General features: G+C 32.8%; 2 protein-coding genes across 2 annotated transcripts; both read left to right on the forward strand.

The window, feature by feature from the left end:
- The first annotated feature begins 1,909 nt into the window (after positions 1 to 1,909).
- Positions 1,910 to 2,683, forward strand: LOC107876345 (class V chitinase-like). The gene has a single exon (XM_016723289.2). It carries the CDS (start codon positions 1,910 to 1,912, stop codon positions 2,681 to 2,683), a length of 774 nt encoding a protein of 257 aa, XP_016578775.2.
- A 390-nt stretch (positions 2,684 to 3,073) lies between these two features.
- LOC107877036 (G-type lectin S-receptor-like serine/threonine-protein kinase CES101) lies at positions 3,074 to 17,995 on the forward strand. The gene is made up of 6 exons (XM_047415151.1): positions 3,074 to 3,212; positions 3,740 to 3,903; positions 14,229 to 14,439; positions 16,234 to 16,471; positions 16,821 to 16,971; positions 17,370 to 17,995. The coding sequence occupies exons 1-6, from the start codon at positions 3,140 to 3,142 to the stop codon at positions 17,682 to 17,684; spliced, it is 1,152 nt and encodes a 383-aa protein (XP_047271107.1). The 5' UTR covers positions 3,074 to 3,139; the 3' UTR covers positions 17,685 to 17,995.
- Positions 17,996 to 20,824: the final 2,829 nt, after the last annotated feature.

Raw genomic sequence — 20,824 nt, forward strand, 5'->3', positions numbered from 1 at the left:
AAAAATAATATAAATATAAAACTTACCAAATCATATTTACACAAATCTTTATTCTTACAAAGTAATTATAAATGTTTCAACTAATTATTTATCTTCGTTGGATGTATCAAGAGCTAATTATGTATCTCGACAGATTCAAAATCGATAAAAAGTATCAGGAGATAATTATGTATCCTTACAAAAAAAAAAATGTATCTTCGTTAGATGTATTATGTATCTCTACAGATCCCAAAATAAAAAAAACGTATCGAGAGATAATTATTTATCTTTATAAAGAAAAAATATATTTTCATTGGATTGTGTAAAATATCAAAATTTTTCAGTAATTATGTAAAATGTCAAAATTTTTTGTAACTAAACTCCAAACTATCGGGATTTATATTATTTATTAAAAAATTAACGTGTTTTTTCTTCTTTCTTTTGGAATTTTAGACAGGACAAAATTATTGACTTGAAGAGCAAGTCGTTGGACATTATAATTATTTTTTTTTAAAAAGAATGTAATTAGTCTAACAAATTGTAAGGACTTCAATAAGTTTTGGAAGTTGATTATTGTTTTCCAAGTCATGATAAAAATTTAGAAATTTACAAGAACTAGCTAGGAGTCTTTGAGAAAATAGTACTTCATAGCCATTTCAATTTATTTGATCTGTTTTTTTTTAGTCAGTTTAATAAAGAATGGCCTTTCGTTTTTAGCATTTCTTTAATTCCAACTTTCTACATAATATATTTAAGACCACTAGATCGATTAAAAGACCTTTTGGTACATTTAACATGTCTTTAATTTAAGACTACAAGATTTAAAAGTTTTTTTTTCTTAAAATCTACGTCAAGTCAATCAATTTGAAACGAAGAAAGCACCAAAGTATTCTTCTAATATTTCTAAATGGAGAATGAAATCTGTTACAACATGTTAAATTACATCGAGATAGCATAACTACTCACATCGTCAATGGCTCAATTTTTTATTTTTTTTTTGGTGTTTCTCACTCGGTATCTGATATCCATTTTTGAATCCCGACTAATTCGATTCGCAACATGTAAGGCCCATTAAAGGGGTAAACATTTTTTACAAGTTTTTTTTTTTTTCGGGGCATAATACATGAACAAACACTGAAACCTGACCTCTTCTGACGAGTAAGCACTTTAACTTTGAGAGATGCATATGTAGATACGTCAACTTAGTCTCAATGATAACTATACACTCCAGCTCATTCCTTTTGCGTCTTGTGGACGCCTGGTGCTGACGTGACACATAAATATTAAAGGTGTCTAGATGATCATCTGATAAGTTGGAGTGCGCGCTCAACTGACACAATTGAGACGAGTTAACTGTCTAGATGCGCATAGTCAAAGTTGAAATGTTTACTCATCAACCAAGGCCAAGTTTGAGTGTCTGTTTTTATATTACGACTACTTTTTGTTCTCGAAAAAGGTGGAAGAATTCTATCCAATCCCCTACTAACCCTTGGTGGTCAATAACTCAATGATATAACAAGTTAAATGCCTCTCTAAAGAGTTAATTTAATGTACTTAATTCATGTAACCCTTCTATGGCATTCAAAGACATTGCCATTCTTCTTTTCTTCATCACAATTCTTCAATCCCAACTACACAAATCAATAGCATTAGATAATCGAACATGGATAAAAGCTGGTTATTGGCAATATGATACACTAAATCCTCCCAATATTCAAAGCATAAATTCAACTCTTTATACTCATCTCATCTATGGCTTTGCTGAACTTACCTTCAACACATCAACAGATCAAATGTTTGTCACAATATCAGATGATCATGATGAGCAAGTTAAAAACTTCAATAGCATTGTCAAGAGGAAACACTCAAGACAATTTTATCAATTGGTGGAACAAACCAATCTTCTATTTCATCTACTATGTACCTACTAATGTCTAACGCGTACTTCCCTGGAAGAAAATACTTCATTGAATCATCCATCACTATCGCGCGATCTTATGGTTTTGATGGCCTTGATTTCTGCTGGATTTGGCCTAGTTCGTCCCAAGAAATATCGAATTTGGCTACCCTTTTGGATGATTGGAGAGTAGCTATTGATCTTGAGTCCAAACAGGTGAAAAAGCCGCGACTTTTATTAACAATGGCTGGTAAATACACACCTTGGATTGAAGATTTGAGTTTTCCAATTGAGTCAATGAGGAAAAACTTGGATTGGTTGCATGTATTTGCATTTGATTACTATGAACCAGGGACAACAAATAACACATCTCCTGTTGCTGCATTGTATGATCCAAATAGTGATTTGAACACTGATTATGGTATTAGTGCTTGGATCAAATCTGGTTTTCCTAGTCAGAATCTTGTTCTAGGATTGCCATTTTATGGCTATGTGTGGACATTGTTAAGTCCTAAAAACAACCAGATTGGCGCGATGGGTACGGGGCCAGGGCCGAAAGATTATTCATATGGTACTGAGGCGTTCACGAGTACAAATGGTATGTTGAGCTTTAATGATATCAAGAGAGACATGATAAAATATCACGCTAATAATTCATCGTATAATTCAACTTATGTGATGAATTATGTCTCTATTGGCACAACTTGGGTTGGTTTTGATGATGTTAAGGGAGTGATATCCAAAGTTTCCTATGCAAAAAAGAGGAATTTGGGAGGCTATGTGGCATGGCAAGTCTCATATGACTAGAATTCTGTTCTATCTCAGGGTGCCGCAAGAAGTAATTTGGTCCCTTTATACGATTTTACGCAATTCTTACCTCATGTTAGAGGCGAATCTAGAGTACAATATACGAGTTCAGCAGAACCTAATAGATTTTGTTCAGATCCCTACATATTTATTAAGAACTTCATTAGATGTTTATAGATATTAAACTATTGCATATTAACTTGAGATCGTTATAGGAACTTAATTTCAAATCTTAGATCTGCCTCTGACTTCATGAGCTAGCTTTTGGGTTGAGTGACCCAACATTCAATTCTTATTATGGTATCAGAGCAAGGTCAATGTCTCAACAATTTGTTTTTTTTTTCTTCAATTGATAGAAGTTAAAGAATTACAAGAAGGAGCAGCTAGTGATCAATCAATTGGTATGCAAAAGAAGAAAAAAGTCAATAAACTTATCATCATTTTGATTCCAATGGGATGTCTATTGATGTTGTTGTTGCTTGTCTTTACACTATGGCTCTTCGAAGGAGAAAAGTACTCAAATTTAAAGGTAATTCTTTAATGTTTTATTTACGTGTCATTCTTTTCTTATTAGTCTATTATAAACATTTATCTTTCTGATTTAATATAGTAAAAATACACATCAATAAATCATGGTAAAGTGGTAGTTATGTATTTTCAGACTAATGTTATGCATCTACAAGTTAGGTACAATTGACATGGGTGTCATAATGTGTGTATCTAATCGAACACTGTTGCATAAAATTGAAATGCATGAAACATTTTAAAAAGATTTATTTTAATGGGAAACTTGGGTTTATTATATTACTATAGTTTGCAAAGAACATAATTCTTGTAAACTCTTTTAAGTTTTACCCTCACAACTTCACACACAAAAAAAAATGTAACTTGACCATGAGAGCACTTGAACAAGTTGTTTGGATACAAACAATTTGTTTTTTTAAATTTCGTTTTTAAAATAATATTTGTCACATTGTGGGTGCATATAAAAAGTCCCTTCTTTTGTTTTTCTTTTTAATATGTGTCAGTGTTTGATTGAATACGTATCTGATACAGAAAGAATGGAAAGGAACAAAATTGGAAATGAAAATAATGAAGAAAAAGGAAGTGAAGAAACAAGGACTTTGCAAATATTCAGTTTTGATGAGATGAAGGAAGCTACAAATAATTTTGCAGTTGAAAATGAGCTTGGAAAAGGTGGATATGGACCCGTTTACAAGGTACGTTAATATTTTGTTTGAACTATGATCAAATTTACTACGACACACTCCAATTTTACTGGGTCTTATTATCCTTGAACTAATTTTTTGCGTATTTTTATCAACCTTTTTAGTTGGCGTGATACCTTTTGTCAATCTTTTTAGTTCACGTGGCACCTTTGACGTGAGTTCCATTTTATGTAATAAAGATATCATGTCAGCACAAAAGGGTGACAAAAATACACTAAAACTTAGTTCAAGGGGGTAATAGGACCCCTGTGAAATTGGAGTGTGTCGTAAAAATTTTGGCCATAGTTTGAGAGTGTTGAATGCTTAACTTGACTTCAACTGGTGTTTATGTCCTCCAATTTGGGGTGTGCACAAGTAGACACTTATGTATATAAAGGTGAACAAGTAAACATATGCGTCCTATGTGACTTACTACATATATCGTTAGGACGTGTGTGTCTACTTGTTTAGTTTTATACAAATTTAAGTACTTACTTATACACATTCAAAATTGAAGGTCATAATCATAGTTGATGTCAAGTTAAAAGGCACGTTGATGTATTATCTCAAAAAATTGATTTTTTTTAAAAGTATTTTTGGGATATTGGTTAAGCACAAGCTACTGCTCTAACATTTACAAATGTATTTTTCATGATGATTAGTTAAACAACAGTTACAAAAACACTTCTGACAAAAATCACTTTCAAAATAAGTAGATTTTGAATGAAAGCTTGATCAAACAGGCTATTAGTCTAGGTCGAGCTGAGTCAGTTCACGTTTTCTTTCTTTTGATTTTCATTCGATGTCTGATACTCATTTTGAAAGACCAGATTTATACTTGGTCGTGCCGCATGATACCGTTAATATAACCTAAAATTTTTTAATTAATAGCTAAAAAATCTTATCCATCCTATCACAACCGTATATCCCTACCGTACCTTACCCCAGGTGACGACATAGTTTGTTCCACCAACTTGTCACGTTACTCTATGATAAAATCTTCTACATAACATGTATACTCACACCACTTCAAAGCTGGAATAGCTCACAAGAGAAAGAAGAAGTAGATCAAAGTGTTTATTGATGTAATAGTGAGAATTGGAAGTTTATAGTTACTCCTTTGCTGAACTAGTGTCTTATTTATAGAGTTTGTATAAAGTATCTAGAAACATCTAGACGCTTCTCAACTTGTAGTGTCCTAGCTGGAAATTAGTTATAACTAACTAACTACCCCTTGCAACTAATTAACTACTATACTATTGGATAATACAATAGACTTAAGTAATAAAACAGTAACCATAGTGCTAGTATCGGCTGCTTCCACTTCATCCATATGTGTTGGTAATATTTAATACTCCCCCTCAAGCTGAAGGGTGAAAAATATTGAGCACACCAAGCTTGCTAAGAAGATATGAATGTCGCTCATGACTTAATCCATTGGTCAATATATTTTCCATTTGACGTTGTGTAGGCACATGTATTGTCTTGACTTATCCATCCCTGATCTTGTCCCTAATAAAATGACAATCAATTTCAATGTGTTTTGTTCTTTCATGGAATATAGGATTAGATGCCAATTGAATAGCTGATTTGTTATCACTCAATACTGTGGTAGGCTTGTGAATAAGGACTCCCAGTTTTGAGAATAATCCTTCAAACCAAGTTATCTCTGTCACTGCTGAAGCCATATTTCTATATTCAGCCTCAGCTGAACTTCTAGAGACTGTGTGTTGCTTCTTAGATTTCCATGACACTAATGAACCTCCAAACTGTATCACATACCCAGTGGCAGACCTTCTAGTGTTCGAGCATGCAACCCAATCAGAATCACACCAGCAGGTTAGATCTGCATTTCCCTGGGACTTCATCCAAATACCTTGCCCTACTGACCCTTTCTAATATCTAATAACCCTGTATGCAGCCTCAAGTGAGATCTCTTAGGTTGTTGCATAAACTAACTCAAAGTCTGGACTACATAGCAAATATCAGGTCTTGTGATTATGGCATACATGAGTTTTCCAATTAGTCTCTGATAGATAGATGTATCTCTTAGAACCATATCAATAGTTATTCCAGCAGCTTCATCAACCTCCATAGAAGTCAGTTTAATGTTTGATTCTAATGGTGTAGGTACATGTTTTGCACCTGCAAGGCCAATCTCTAAAATCAATTCAAGCAAGTACTTCCTTTGATTCATAATAATCCCCTGTTTTGATCTTAGCATTTTAATACCTAGAAAATATTTAAGCTCGCCTAAGTCTTTGAGCCTGAACTGTTGATGCAGTTGTCACGACCCGAACTGAGGCCCTAGCTGTGACGAGCATTCCGGACCATGAAGGTCCAGACACCCTTCTAACTTGAAATCATATACACATTCATACACAAATAAGGAAATGCAGAAGTTTCAACAAAACAAAATCATGGTCATAAATATGATATAAATTTGAAAACAGAAAATGACAATCCAAACCCATCTAACAACATCTGGAATTCGTCTGCAAAATATCTACTACATGATCACTAACACAATCTGAAAACTGGGACAAGGCCCTCAGTAGAACAAAAACATAACTAATAATAATAGTATGAAAGTAAACAAGCCTTCTGGAATATAGAAGGCTCACCAACTGGACACTTGCAACTCTGTCAGATGAAATCTATTGCTTATTTAGACCCCTAGACTGAGCCTTAGAACCTGAGAGGTAGGGGGAGGGGGTCAATACAGTTGTACTGGTACACAAAGTAATCCAAAATAAAGTTTTTATACAAATAAAATAATAGAGAGCAATTTGTCAAAACATCATACATAAAATAGTTTTCAAAACACATGGGCACTTTTCTAAAAATTATAAATCATTCTTGACAATGCAGTTTTTGATCTTCATATTAATTATGAGTTAGGTGGTACACCTCTACAAGTCTAAAATCCCACGGCCCGTATGAAATCCGCCATTGACTCGATGGGGAAGCCCCCAACCCGAGTGTGCCGCAAGGTTTGGAGTTTCTAATTCTGATACGCCACACTGCACTAGGCCAGCGTAATATAATATACCTGGATCGGCAAATCATAGTTTTGGGAAATGAGTTGTCTAAACTCATGCCTTCTTTGGAGAACCACCTAACCTCTCTTTATGCCTAATTTTATCTTGTTCTGTATCATGCATTTTTCTAGTTTCAACATCTGAAAAGTCTGATTTCAAACATGCATTCTATTCTATTTTGAATTATCATGGCATAATCTGAATTGGTGTCGTCACACCAAGACTTGCAAGTCCTATTTTTGAGCCATAACATATCATGCATAATTCTTTCATTAAAACATAGTTCACCACCCAAACATGCAAACAGTATAAAGGATTCCATGTTCCGAAAACACAAGTCAAAACTATACTGAGATTATTCAAACATATGGTGGTCATGTATTCTTTTCGCAAACCATGCTGCTCTTTGTTATATACATATTCAACATTTATCAACATGCATAACCCTCTCTTTATTTTGAAATCATATTCAAGTCATAGCATAAATCAAGACATTTCATATCATACTTTTAAGATGCAATTTAGAACAATTCATATCACATGGAAGATGGAAAAAATCATAACAAGAGAGGGATTCATTATAATTCATGCTCTCAATTGAATATTCATCCTTACACACATTCATACATACACATATATATATATATATATATATATAATTTTTAAATCAATTTGGGGGAAGGTCTAAAGACCAAAATCATACCGTCAAAACTTCTAAAACATAATTGTATTCTTAAATCCAAAATCCTTTTCTTAAAACATGATTTATATACCCATGAGATTTTTAAGAAAAAACCCGCGTACCTCTATTTAAGAAATTAAAGGATGCTTCTTGATGCCTATGGCTTGTGGATTTCAAATCTCCAATTTATTTCAAAAACCCACGGTTAAATCTTGAGTTATTTGGGTTTTTAGTTTGAAACCCTTATGAATGTTCTTGAGATTTTTTTATGATTATGATGATATTTTGGTGTATTTGGGATTAAATCCCGCGTTTAAGATGATTGGGAAATTAAAAATTCCCAAGATACCCTTAAAATCTCGAAGAAAGCTGAAAAATGGCCTGGGGCGATACCCAAGGCGTCGCCCTGGGTTTAGACCGCTTTATCCAAGGTGTCTCCTCACCTATAGCCTTGCTCACTCCCAGGTGAGGTGATCAGCGAAGTACTGCGGGCTAATCGCCCCGGCTCACTATTTTGTCAACCCAAATTTGCCCTTAAGCTCGTCTAAAAATTTCAAAACTCACCCAAGACGTACTCTTGACTTGCCCAATCGTAACACAAAAAAAATTTCAAGAAATGGAGGTCGGGAATATCAAAAATAAAATCTCCGAAGATTGAAAGCTAAAATGAGGCTAAGTCTCCTCTTATACTTAGAAAATTTTCAAGCTTTTAACTTAACAAGCATACTACTATGATATAACACATGAAGGATTTTACGGGGTGTTACATTATCCCCCCTTGGGATCATTCATCCCCAAATGATGACGCAGAAATACCGATAAGCATGATTCTCGCATACTATGGCATAAGAAAGAATAAGACAAGGATTGTACTTTCCAATTCATCACTTGCCGGATCAAATAAGTTTGGGTATCTATCCCTTATGTCATCTTCTGATTCCCAAGTTGCTTCTTCAACTTTCTGATTCCTCCACAATACTTTAATTGAGGCTATCTCTTGGCTCCTTAATTTTCTAACTTGACGATCTAAGATTGATATAGGCTCTTCTTTATAGGACAATGAAGGCCTGGACACCTTTCTTAAAATCTGATATGGTCCTATATAGCGAGGACTCAACTTACCTTTCTTCCCGAATCGCATGACCCCCTTCATAGGAGAAACTTTTAGAAATACCCAATCACCAACCTCGAATTCCAAATCCCTTCTTCTAACATCGGCATAGGATTTTTGTCTACTCTGAGTTGTCTTAAGTCGTTCCCTAATAAGTTTCACATCTTCCATCGCCTGGTGAACAAGATCGGGCCCAAACAACTGAGTTTCGCCCACTTCATACCACCCTATAGGCGACCTACACCTTCTTTCATACAGTGCTTCAAAAGGAGCCATCTTAATACTGGCATGGTAGCTATTATTATACGCAAACTCTATTAGTGGCAAGTGATTCACCCAACTACCCTTGAAATCAATTACACAGGTTCTCAACATATCCTCAAGGGTATGAATGGTGCGCTCAGCTTGCCCATCCGTCTGAGGGTGAAAAACAATATTTAGGTTCACTTGGGTACCTAAACCCCTCTGAAAAGACCTCTAAAACTGTGAAGAAAATTTTGTACCTCTGTCAAATATGATGGATACCGGCGCCCCATGCAAGCAAACTATCTCCTCAATGTACAGCTTGACATAGTCATCTCCGCCTTGGGTTGAGCACCGCGTTAGCCAGGGAGTCGCCTCGCTTATCGCCTTGCTCACTCCCAGGTAAGGCAATCATCGAGGCATTGCGGGCTAATCGCCCTGGCTCACTATTTCGTCAACCCAAACTTGCACTTAAGCTCGTCTAAAAATTTCGAAACTCACTAGAGACGTACTCTTGACTTGCCTCATCATAATGCAACAAAAATTTCAAGAAACGGAGGTTGGAAAGGTCGAAATAAAATTTTCGAAGATTGGAAGCTAAAATGAGGCTAAGTCTCCTCTTACACTTAGAAAATTTTCAAACTTTTAACTCAACAAGCATACTAATATGATATAACACATGAAGGATTTTACAGGGTGTTACAACAATGTTGTCTTAGCTTCTTTGATCATAATCTCATTGTCACCAGTTATAAGCAAATCATCCATATAGACTATAATGGCCACCATTCCTCTTGTTTTTTTATGGTGAATAAAGAATAGTCATATGTGCTTTGAGTGAAACCATCCCTCAACAAGGATGAAGTAAGTTTGATCTTCCATTACCTTGATGCTTGTTTAAGCCCACATAATGATTTCAGTAACCTGCAAACATTATGTTGTCCTTCTTGCTAAAAACCTTCAGGTAGTTGCATGTATACTTCCTCATCTAGGTTACCTTGCAAGAAAGTATTATACACATTTATCTGGTACAAACATCATCCCTTTGACACTGCTAGAGCAACAGTACACCTGACAGTTACCATTTTGGCAACAGGTGAAAAAGTATTATGGTAGTCCAACCCCTCCTGCTGGTTATAGCCTTTGGCTACTAGTCTAGCCTTGAGCCTTTCAACATCTCCATTGTCCTTGTACTTGATTTTATATACCCATTTTGAACCTATAATATTCTTACCTGGTGGTAAGTCCACCATTTCCCATGTATTATTATCTTCAAGAGCTTGTATTTCCAACTCCATGGCTTGAGTCCACCTTTCATCTCCAGCTGCTTCACTAAAGTTTTGTGGTTCCACCAGAGCATAAAATCTATCAACATAGCATTGATATGCAAGTAAGTATTCTCATTAATTAGATAATGATCAATAGGGTATCTGGTGCCCTTCCTTCTTCCTGCTGTAGTATAATTCTTCAACCAAATAGGCTCTTTAGTTACTCTTAGAGTTCTTCTAGGTGGAAGTTGTATATCTATTATCTCTTTAGTGATTGGTACATCATTGTTTGACTCTTCATGTGGTGGAAATTCAGCCAAATGTTTAGGTTCTAAACCATCTTGTGGTGATTTATCTGTGTTTGCAGAAGGATTGATTACATGATCTTCAGTCACATCATACTCTGTCTTACTGTGGTAGTTATGTAGTTGTAGAAATCCAGTTGGATTATCTTTATCTTGCCTGTTGGCAATTGGAAACACATAGTCTTGGAATATAACATCTCAGCTAACAAACAATCTGTTAGTATTTAAATCCAGCAACAAATATCCTTTCTGTGAAGTAGAGTATCCCATCATCACTGCTGTTTAGCTCTTTCTGCAAACATATCACCTTTAGGTAATACTATAGCATGACACAGACAACCTACTACTTTTAAATGCACCAATGAAGGGGTTCTGGAAAATAAAAACTCATAAGGACTTTTGTTACCAATTGATGGTAATGGTAACCTGTTCATCAGATATACTGCAGTTTGAACCAATAATCCAAAACTTGATAGGTATGCTAGATTGAAATCTAATAGATATAGCAATGTTCAATATTTATCTATGTTGCCTCTCTACCATACCATTTTGTTGAGATGTAGAAAGATAACTACTGTGATGCAAAATCCCTAAAGAGTTAAACAAATCTGAGCATTGTGAATTAAAGAACTCTCTCCCATTGTCTGACCTTATAGGTCATGAAATTCTTAAGAGCCATAATGGTTTCAGACTTTAACTGTAATAAGTAGATCCAAGTGTATCTGCTCCAGTTATCAACAATAGTTAAGAAATAAAATTTCTTATCAAAAGTTGGAGTTTTATAAAATCTCCAAAGGTCCATGTGCACCATATCAAAATATGCTTTAGATTTAGTATCACTAACATGAAAAGCCAGCCTAGTTTGTTTGGCCAATGGACATACAGGACATTTATTTGATATCTCAATATTTTTATTGTGATCTAAGAGATCTAAAATCTTTAATACTTGATCAGATGGATGGCCAAGTCTGTTGTGCAATATACTACTGTCCTTCACATTGACTTCTGCAACTAAGCTTCCTTATTTTCTTTGCACCTTTGAGGAATTGTTGTCTTCATGTTCACTTCTGATCATATACAGACCTCTTATTTCTCTATCAGTCCCCTTCACGCTGCCATTGTAAAGATCTTGGAAGACACAAAAGTTAAGGTAGAAGGATATAAAACAAAACAGCTGTCTAGTGACTTTGGATACTGATAACAAATTGATTTTGAAATCAGGTACAAACAACACATCATCCACTACTGTATTCTGAAATATTATAGATTTACCAGTGTGTGAGACATCATCTTAAGTACTATTTGGGAGATTCACCTTGCTCATTCCTGTCCTAACTACTGTACTTGTGGATAATACAGTATTATCTGCCGCTATGTGGTGAGTAGCGCCAGAATCTACTATCCATTCTTAAGTTTTAGTGTGAAACAATGAGCATGCAGTCATCCTAACATGTCTGCATGCTTCACATCTTGAGGATCTTTGTTTAAGAGCTCCATAATCTATTTATACTCATTATCTGTGAAGCCTTATCCCTTGCTCAACACTGTATTATGTACCTCTTTGTTCTCTTCATGGCTTGCTGAACTTTGCCATGTATCAGTAAGGTCGAAGTGAGAATTGTATGGTCCTACATACTGGTTTCCATGCCCACTATTTCTCCCATATCCTTGATAATTATATCCTCTTGATCCTCTATTATTATAATTATTCTTCTTTCTTTGCTTATTTTTGGACAACTTATTAGCTTGTAGCAGTTCTCTTTGGTGTGTCCACCAAAGTGGAAATAGTCACATTTCTTTCCTTTATAACCTTGAGATGTATAGCTTGGATCTGGTCCTCTATTCATCTGTATGGAAATTAGGATCTGATTTCTCAGTGATTGAAACCACATTAGTCAAATGTTGCATCTCATCCTCCATTATCATGGCACATACTTGATTTAGGGTAGGTGTAATTCCCTTTAGTAGGATCTGCCTTCTGGCTGAGTCATATGAGTTATTTAGTTCACTTAGAAATTGAATCAACCTTAACTCATACACATAATCTGCATATTCCTTTGATTTTGGGCAAGTACATGATGGAATAGAAATCATAGCATCATACTCATTCCATAAATTTTTTAGCTTTGTGAAGTAAGCTGCCACAGAATCTGTTCCTTGGGACAAAGTACTGATCTCTCTATGTAGATGATACAATCTCATTTGACCGACTTTGTCAAACCTCTCCTTCAAATCCTCTCATATGTCGAATGCACTGGTTGCATATACAATTCCAGTTAATAACTCTTCACTGACAGAGCTCATCAGCCATGAAAGTACAATTGTATTCAAGGTTTCGCACTGCTCATGCAATTCTTCTCTATAATTGCTCTTGCTACAAACTCCATTTACAAAACTAAATTTTCATTTTCCTAACAATGCTATTCTCATTGAACGACTCCAAACACCATAATTCTCTGAACCAGTTAACTTGACTGGGATTAAAGTTGCACTAGACACTTCTGAAGGTCCAATATACAGTGGATCACTACAATTTATTTTAGGTGTCATTTTAATCAACAAATCTACTGAATTTCACACTGATCTATAGCTCACTTTTAACAATTGACACAATTAATCTAGGAAATCGAAGAAACAACTCAAAAAGAACTGTAATTGGATAGAGATATCTAACCAATAAATCTTTCCTCAACTCTGACTTGCTCTGTAGCTAGGAACTTAGAGATCTAAACTCTGCTGAAGTTGTATCTCAATCAGCATTGCAGCTACAATAACCCTGAGGTCTGATACCATGATAAAATCTGCTACATAACGTGTATACTCACATTACTTTATAGCTGGAATAGCTCACAAGAGAAAAAAGAAGTAGATCAAAGTGTTTATTGATGTAATAGTGAGAATTGAAAGTTTATAGTCACTCCCTAGCTGACTTGGTGTTTTATTTATAGAGTTTGTACAAAGTATCTAGAAGCATCTAGAAGCTTCTCAACTTGTAGTGTCTTAGCTGACAATTGGTTATAACTAACTAACTACTCCTTGCAACTAATTAACTACTATACTATTGGACAATGCAACAGACTTAAGCAATAAAACAGTAACCATAGTGCTAGTATCGGCTGCTTCCACTTCATTCATATGCGTTGGTAATCTTTAACACTCTAGCACCATGTTGAGCCTTAGTCAACTCTTTCATTACACTCTAAAGTCACATGAAATAAGCAAATCATATATTATTATATTTATATGGAGTAAAACATGTAGTACCTCCTGAACTATGACCAAATTTGCTACGATATACTTCAACTTCACAGGGATTTTACTAACCCCCGAACTTCAATTTAGTGTATTTTTGTCACCCTTTTGAATTGTTGTGACACCTTTGATATGGACCCATTTTTATGTAATAAAGTTGCCTTGTCAGCACAAAAGAATGACAAAAATACGCTAAAATTGAGTTCAAGAGGGTAGTAGGATTCATGTGAAGTTGGAGTGTGTCGTAACAATTATGACCATAATTCGAAGGGTACTGGATGCTTCTCTCTATTTATATTAATACTTTTCCAACTGTAATTAAAAAGTCAAAAATAAGCTAAAATTACTTTTACATGTAGATTTTTTTTCTATACTTGATGCTTCCAAATTATCTTTTATATGCATGTATATCAATTTTTTATTTTAAATCATTAGGGAAAGTTGAGAAATGGGAAAGAAATAGCAGTGAAAAGGCTATCAGAGACTTCATCACAAGGATTGGAAGAATTTGAAAATGAAGTGATTCTTACAGCAAAATTACAACATATAAATCTTGTAAAAGTTGTGGGATTTTGCATTGAAAATGAAGAAAAAATGTTGATCTATGAATATATGCCCAACAAGAGCTTGGACTACTACATTTACAGTAAGTCTTCCTTTTCATTCTCTTCCTTTTTTTTTCAAATCGAGTTTAATTTATATACATCATATAAATTATTTTACATTGTTACGTAGTTTAAAAGACAACATCCGTATAAAATATGTAGATATTGTATTAGCTATGCTTTTCTTTTTTTAATCCATTTTTGAAAATAGTCATTGTTTGAAAATTTGTGAAAAAGTAAACAAATTGTTTGAAAATTACAATTGTCATGCTGACGTCTTTTTTTTTTTTTTTTAAAAAAAGAATTTTCCTAAATAAAGTTTATATTATCAAATTATATTGGCAAAATACATCGTCAGGCTTGACATCATCTTTCACTTTGGCACCTCAAGTAGTATAAACTGTGTCACTTTGGCACCTTTTACTGATTCAGCAAAGAGAGCATATCACACTCGCTTTTGAGCACGTGGTAGCGTTATTTTAGCCAATTTTGCATTGAATTTTACCACCTTCTTTCCTATTTTTTCATCCTCCATTAATGGAGTATCTCTTAGACAAAAATCAAATTGAAAAATTCAAATTCTTTTCAAAAATTTGTCTAAAAATTCAACCTTCATTAATAGATATTTTCTTTACGTCATTTTGATCTAACTAATTAATCAATAAATCATTTATTGAAGTGATTGAATTGATTTAGTTGGTGCTTCTAAATTTATTTTGCAAGTTGTATGTAAATAAAGAAAAAAAAATGCTCGATATTTTGAGCTAATGGTACCCATGTTTTCTTTTGTTGATTAATTTTCTAATTGAATACAGGCTTCCTTCTTCTCCATATTTATTTTAGTCATATATCTGAAATTCGGGAAGCTATTAACTGAACATTGGCCTTCTCCATGTCTGAAATTCATGAAGCTTTTAATGTGGATTTACTTTTCTGAAAAGTTCTACCTCCATTAATGGAGGTCCAACCTCCATTAAGGAGGTTACGCTTAAAAAGATTAGGTGGAGAAGATGTTATGGGTTTTTTTTGTAATTATTTAGTTAAAACCCCATGTGTCATTAATTTATTGGACACTTTGCTATGTTATTTTGGTCCTTTTTTATTTTTTTGAAAAATTGTGGGTGTATATAATGATGTGACAATTCAAAATGAGTTTACACAAATTAATTGACCATTTAATCCTTATTGAAAATGCGTGCAATTCACGCACCATAGTTGGTGCCGAAATTACGCGTGCAATTATGTTCTTTTGAATGACATAATAGTGTAAAGTCTCTTTACACTATATATAAAGACAATTTCAGGTAATTACTCGAAAAAAAAACCGACTAACCTTTTAAACAGGTTAAATTGCACTATAATGCAAAAAAACTCATTATACAGTCATTAAATATAAATATAAACGAGTAAAGCATTTAATACCCTTGAACTATGACCAAATTTACTATGACACACTGTAATTTCACGGGGATCCTATTACCCCTGAACTAAATTTTAGCGTATTTTTCTCAACTTTTTAGATGACGTGACACTTTTTTAACTGACGTGGAACTTTTGACGTAAGCTCAATTTTTATATAATAAGGGTATCATGTCAATACAAAAGGGTCACAAAAATACGCTAAAATTGAGTTCAGAGATAGTAGGACTCCTGTGAAATTGGAGTGTGTCGTAGCAACTTTAAACATAATTCGAAGATACGAAATACTTATATCAATATAAATTAACATCTCTCCCTTTTTTAATTGAAATTCAATTGTTTATATATCTTGATACTCACAATTTATATATCTATATAATTTTTTCATCAACTTGATTTATTTTTTACACATGCAGATCAAGTGAGAAGATTAGTTCTAAATTGGGGAAAAAGAGTGCAAATAATTGAAGGCATTATTCAAGGATTATTATACCTCCAAGAATATTCAAGATTAACAATTATTCATAGGGATATTAAAGCAAGCAATATTCTATTGGATATTCACATGCAACCAAAGATTTCTGACTTTGGAATGGCAAGAATATTCAAGAAGGATGAAGTTGAAGCAAATACAGACAGAATAGTTGGAACAATGTAAGTAGTATTTATATATCTGAAATTAAATTTTTTATATATACTGTAGGTGCATAAAATATATTGTGTTCATGTAGGATTTAGAAAAAAGTCGGCATCAAAAAATATGATATAGATAGCTTATCCTGGTATTAGCACTTAGTATTAGAGATTGATTACACGCTCACACACAAATAAATGATAAATTTACTATTATTCTAAGGCTCTCCTTAATTAAATTTATATTTACTTATTGTATAAATAAATTATGCAGTCAGGTCATTTTACATATTGTAAAACATAACCCCTTTTTTTAAGATAACAAATCTTATCTTTCATGATCATTCATTTAACTTGTAATGTATTGCAGGGGTTATATTCCACCAGAATATGCAATTGAAGGAAGATATTCAACAAAGTCTGATGTTTTTAGTTTTGGAGTACTTCTTCTTCAAATCATAAGTGGAAAAAAGAAAACATGTCTACATGGTCCAAATGAGAATTTAAACCTTCTTGAATATGTAAGTAGTGGAGACAAAAATATTTTAAATATATATCTAAACTTTGACGAAATTTGTTATAACACACGTCAACTATGCGGGGGGTCCTATGACCCTCCTCGATTATTTTTACTGGTTTTTCTGTGGTATAAATTTGCTAGCTGGACCACTGCGTGAATACATGCACTCTGAGCGCGTGAGGTTCTGAAGTAGTCCAGCTAAGTAAATATATGCCACAGAAATACGATAATAAATGGTCTAGGGGGGTCATAGGACCCCCGCAAAGTTGAGGTATGTTACAACAAATTTCGTCAAAGTTTAGGTATATTTCGAACCTTTTTCTCTAAATTGTGATTATAACTTCTTCATATATATATTATTGAGATTTAACAGTAATAATAATAATAATAATGATACAGGCATTTGAGATGTGGAAAGATGGTGAAGGCATGGAATTTATGGATGAATCACTTGATGATACCACACATTCTTGTAAACTATTAAAATGCATGAAAATTACATTATTATGTGTCCAAAAAAATTCATTAGATAGACCTACAATGTTGGAAGTTTGTTCTATGTTCAAGAATATTGAAAATTTAGTTATGAATTCCCCTAAGAGGCCTGCATTTTCCACAAGGGAAGGTGAAGATCAAGTTGTCAATATTCCAAATGGCTCATCGGAGGAAATAGACATTGACAATGCAACAATTACACAATTGGTTGCAAGATGATGCATGGATTTAACTTTTTACATACACAAAAGAAAAGGGTGTAAAGAATTTTTTGACACTTTATACCGTATGTCTAAGACATATATTTTACCTTTTTTTTTTTTTTTTTTTTTTTTTTTTTTTAAATTTTGGGGTTTAAGGTATCAGCCCAAAGGTTTATTTTGGACCTAATATACACGGTTTTCACGGTTGCATACATTTCCTTTCTTGCCATCTGAGCCTTTACATTCAGTATATCATAATGTGTAAACATAAATCTTCTATCTATTGAAACTAATTATATAAAATTCCTTCTAGTTTTTTCTCTCCCAAATTTTACAAATATACTCATACATTCGGCTGTCCATTATACATAGCTCGAATCTATAATAAAACAGTTAATCCTATATTTAAGGTAAGATGATAAAGCATAATCTCTTACATCCACGGAAAGAGTAATCAGATTAAATCTTTCATTCCCTTAAATAAAGTCATTAATTACCTATAATTATGTTTTATATGATTAAATAAAATAATTGAAATTTAAATTCAAAAAAACTCTTAAACATCACTGTTAGTTTTCCTCATTTTTAATGGCGTTTTTGAAAAAAAAAGTCGTCTTCGTCTTTTTTCAATTCTCGGAAAAAAAATATGATCATCCCCATATTGTTGCGTCATTTCGAAATTTGGGAGTTGGAAATCATTTATCAATTCTATAAAAGTGATGCAATTATTATTTCGGAAAGTATTAACTTTTTGAAATTGATTGCTACGATCGCGGTGGAATTGAATATTGACGAAGTTCGTAAAAAAATCGAAGTAAAATACACAACAATTTCACATGTATGAGGGCAACTAATACATTTAAAAAATAAACTGCAGTAATGTATAATGTCATACAACACATCTAAATTTTTCACTTTAAACATGTATCACCTATATATCTTTACAGAAGGAATAATGAAAATTTATACAAAAATAAGACTTTCTGACAATATAATACCACATAAAGCATAAAATGCATCTTATAAGGACTTTTAATATATAACATATTAAAATATATATGTTCAGGGTTATATTATACATTAGAATAAGTATAAGGGCAACTTATACATTTTAAAAATAAACTGCAGTAATGTATAATATCATATTACACATCTAAATTTTTCAATTTAAACATGTATGACTTATAAGCTTGACAGAAGGTATAATGAAAAATTATACAAGAATAAAACTTTTTAACTGTAAAATACAACATAAAACACAACTAATGTAATAAGAACTTCTAATGTATAACATATTGAAAATATATATCATTTGACTTATATTATACATTAGTCTTCCAAAATAACTAATGTATAATGCCTGATATATTATATCTTATACTTTCAATAAAAATTTCAAGAATGTATAATGTTACACCATACATATAAAATATTAACATTATACATTATTTATCTATAAACTTTTCAGAATGTATAATGTAACCTTATACAAAATTCATATATTATAATTGTATAATCCGACTAAATACAAAAACAGCCTCTTCTATATATACAAAAACTTACATTATACATAAGTGTGTTAAATAAAGCAATGTATAATGTATAAAATTTACATTTTTGGACGCGATGACAAGTAATTTTTTTCCATCGTAGTAAATCACTTATTCTTTTGAGTAGCCTTGGTGTACAAATTGTAGTTATCTTTGCAACCACAAAGTTAGCCTGTTTTAACAAAAAACAAACATAAAGTTTGACAAAATACTGAAACATATAAAATAGAATCTTTGAAACATAAGGTTAGATCCAAGAATATTGAAAGAATTTGATATTACAAAATAAAATATTTGAAAGAGTATTAAAAAAATTTAAAACGGAGCAAGACCATTCCCTTTCAGAAATAGAATAATATAAACAAACATTAAATAATCAAATAATTAGGATTTAGATTCTTACAGAAGATTGAGTAAGTGATTTCGTTGATTCAATCGTTTGAATAAACGTCGTTGTGCTCCGTTCACAAGATTTATTTTTCGTGGCATGTTCCACCCTGTTGTGCTCTGCTGCTGCTGATGATGACCCAATTGAGATTTTTTGAAGCTTCTGATAATCCGTTGCCATTTTTTTGCCTTTGTTTTCTCAAATAAGTCCATGATTTTCTGATTGGGTAAAGTTCAAAAAAAAAATCAAAAATTAATGAATGAAATCAATAAGTTCAATTAATGTTTGAAAACTTACAATAGTAAACTCTAAGTATGATTGCTTGATTTTAGGCTTGAAAAAAAGGATTGAATAATGAAGGATAAACTGATTTGTAATGGGAGAGAAAAAGAGGGAGGAAAAGACGGCCTTTTTTTGGATGTATAATATTAAGGAGAGAGAAATTACCAAATAAGGGAATTTTTGTAATTATTTTGAGATTTGTGTAAATACTTTACCAATTTGGGATTTAATGATGTAACTTTAACTTGTGTATATAGGTAATTTTTAGTGTCATAATAATATGATAAACCACTTTATTTATTGAGTTTGTCGTTGTGTTTTTAATTGTTTGACCAATCGATAAATTCTCTTAGAAGTTTTCATTATAATATTCAATTTCTGATAAATCAATCAAAAGTTTTGGTAGTCCTCATGAAACTTTGCTCCTCTAAGGATGCTTCATGTGACTATTTTTCTATCAGAAATAACCTCTCTGCTTCTTCGGAGGTAGTGGTATGGACTACGTATATTTTACTCTTCGCAGACCCCACTATGTGAAAATACACTAAGTTGTTGTTATTGTTGTATGAGTATCTATAATTGGTGTATCTTGACATTGTTTGGTTGGACAAAAAACTTAAGAAATAAAAGGAGTTTTTTGAATCTTGTGGTTTTAATTAAGGAAAAATAGGTCGGTGGACCCTTGTACTATGTCCGTTTTGTAATGTGGATACTCCTACTTACATGTTTGTCATCTGGATCCTTGAACCCATTAAAAAACAACATTTTAAACCCTATTTTAGTATGTGTAACACAACCGCCTCCACGTCAGCTTTCACATCATTTTTAAATAATTATATTAAATTTCACGTCATTTTCTAATGCCACATAATAAATTTAATATTAAATAGAGATAAAAATATAAAATATAAACTTATATATAAATATATATATATA

Source organism: Capsicum annuum, chromosome 7 (genome assembly GCF_002878395.1).
Source record: "Capsicum annuum cultivar UCD-10X-F1 chromosome 7, UCD10Xv1.1, whole genome shotgun sequence".
In the NCBI taxonomy this organism is placed as follows: Eukaryota; Viridiplantae; Streptophyta; class Magnoliopsida; order Solanales; family Solanaceae; genus Capsicum; species Capsicum annuum.

Coding starts and splice junctions, on each gene's coding strand:
- LOC107877036 (XM_047415151.1), top strand. CDS start 3,140: ATGTCTATTGATGTTGTTGTTGCTTGTCTTTACACTATGGCTCTTCGA. Junction 14,440..16,233: donor CTTGGACTACTACATTTACA/GTAAGTCTTCCT, acceptor TTACACATGCAG/ATCAAGTGAGAAGATTAGTT. Junction 16,472..16,820: donor GACAGAATAGTTGGAACAAT/GTAAGTAGTATT, acceptor AATGTATTGCAG/GGGTTATATTCCACCAGAAT.
- LOC107876345 (XM_016723289.2), top strand. CDS start 1,910: ATGTCTAACGCGTACTTCCCTGGAAGAAAATACTTCATTGAATCATCC.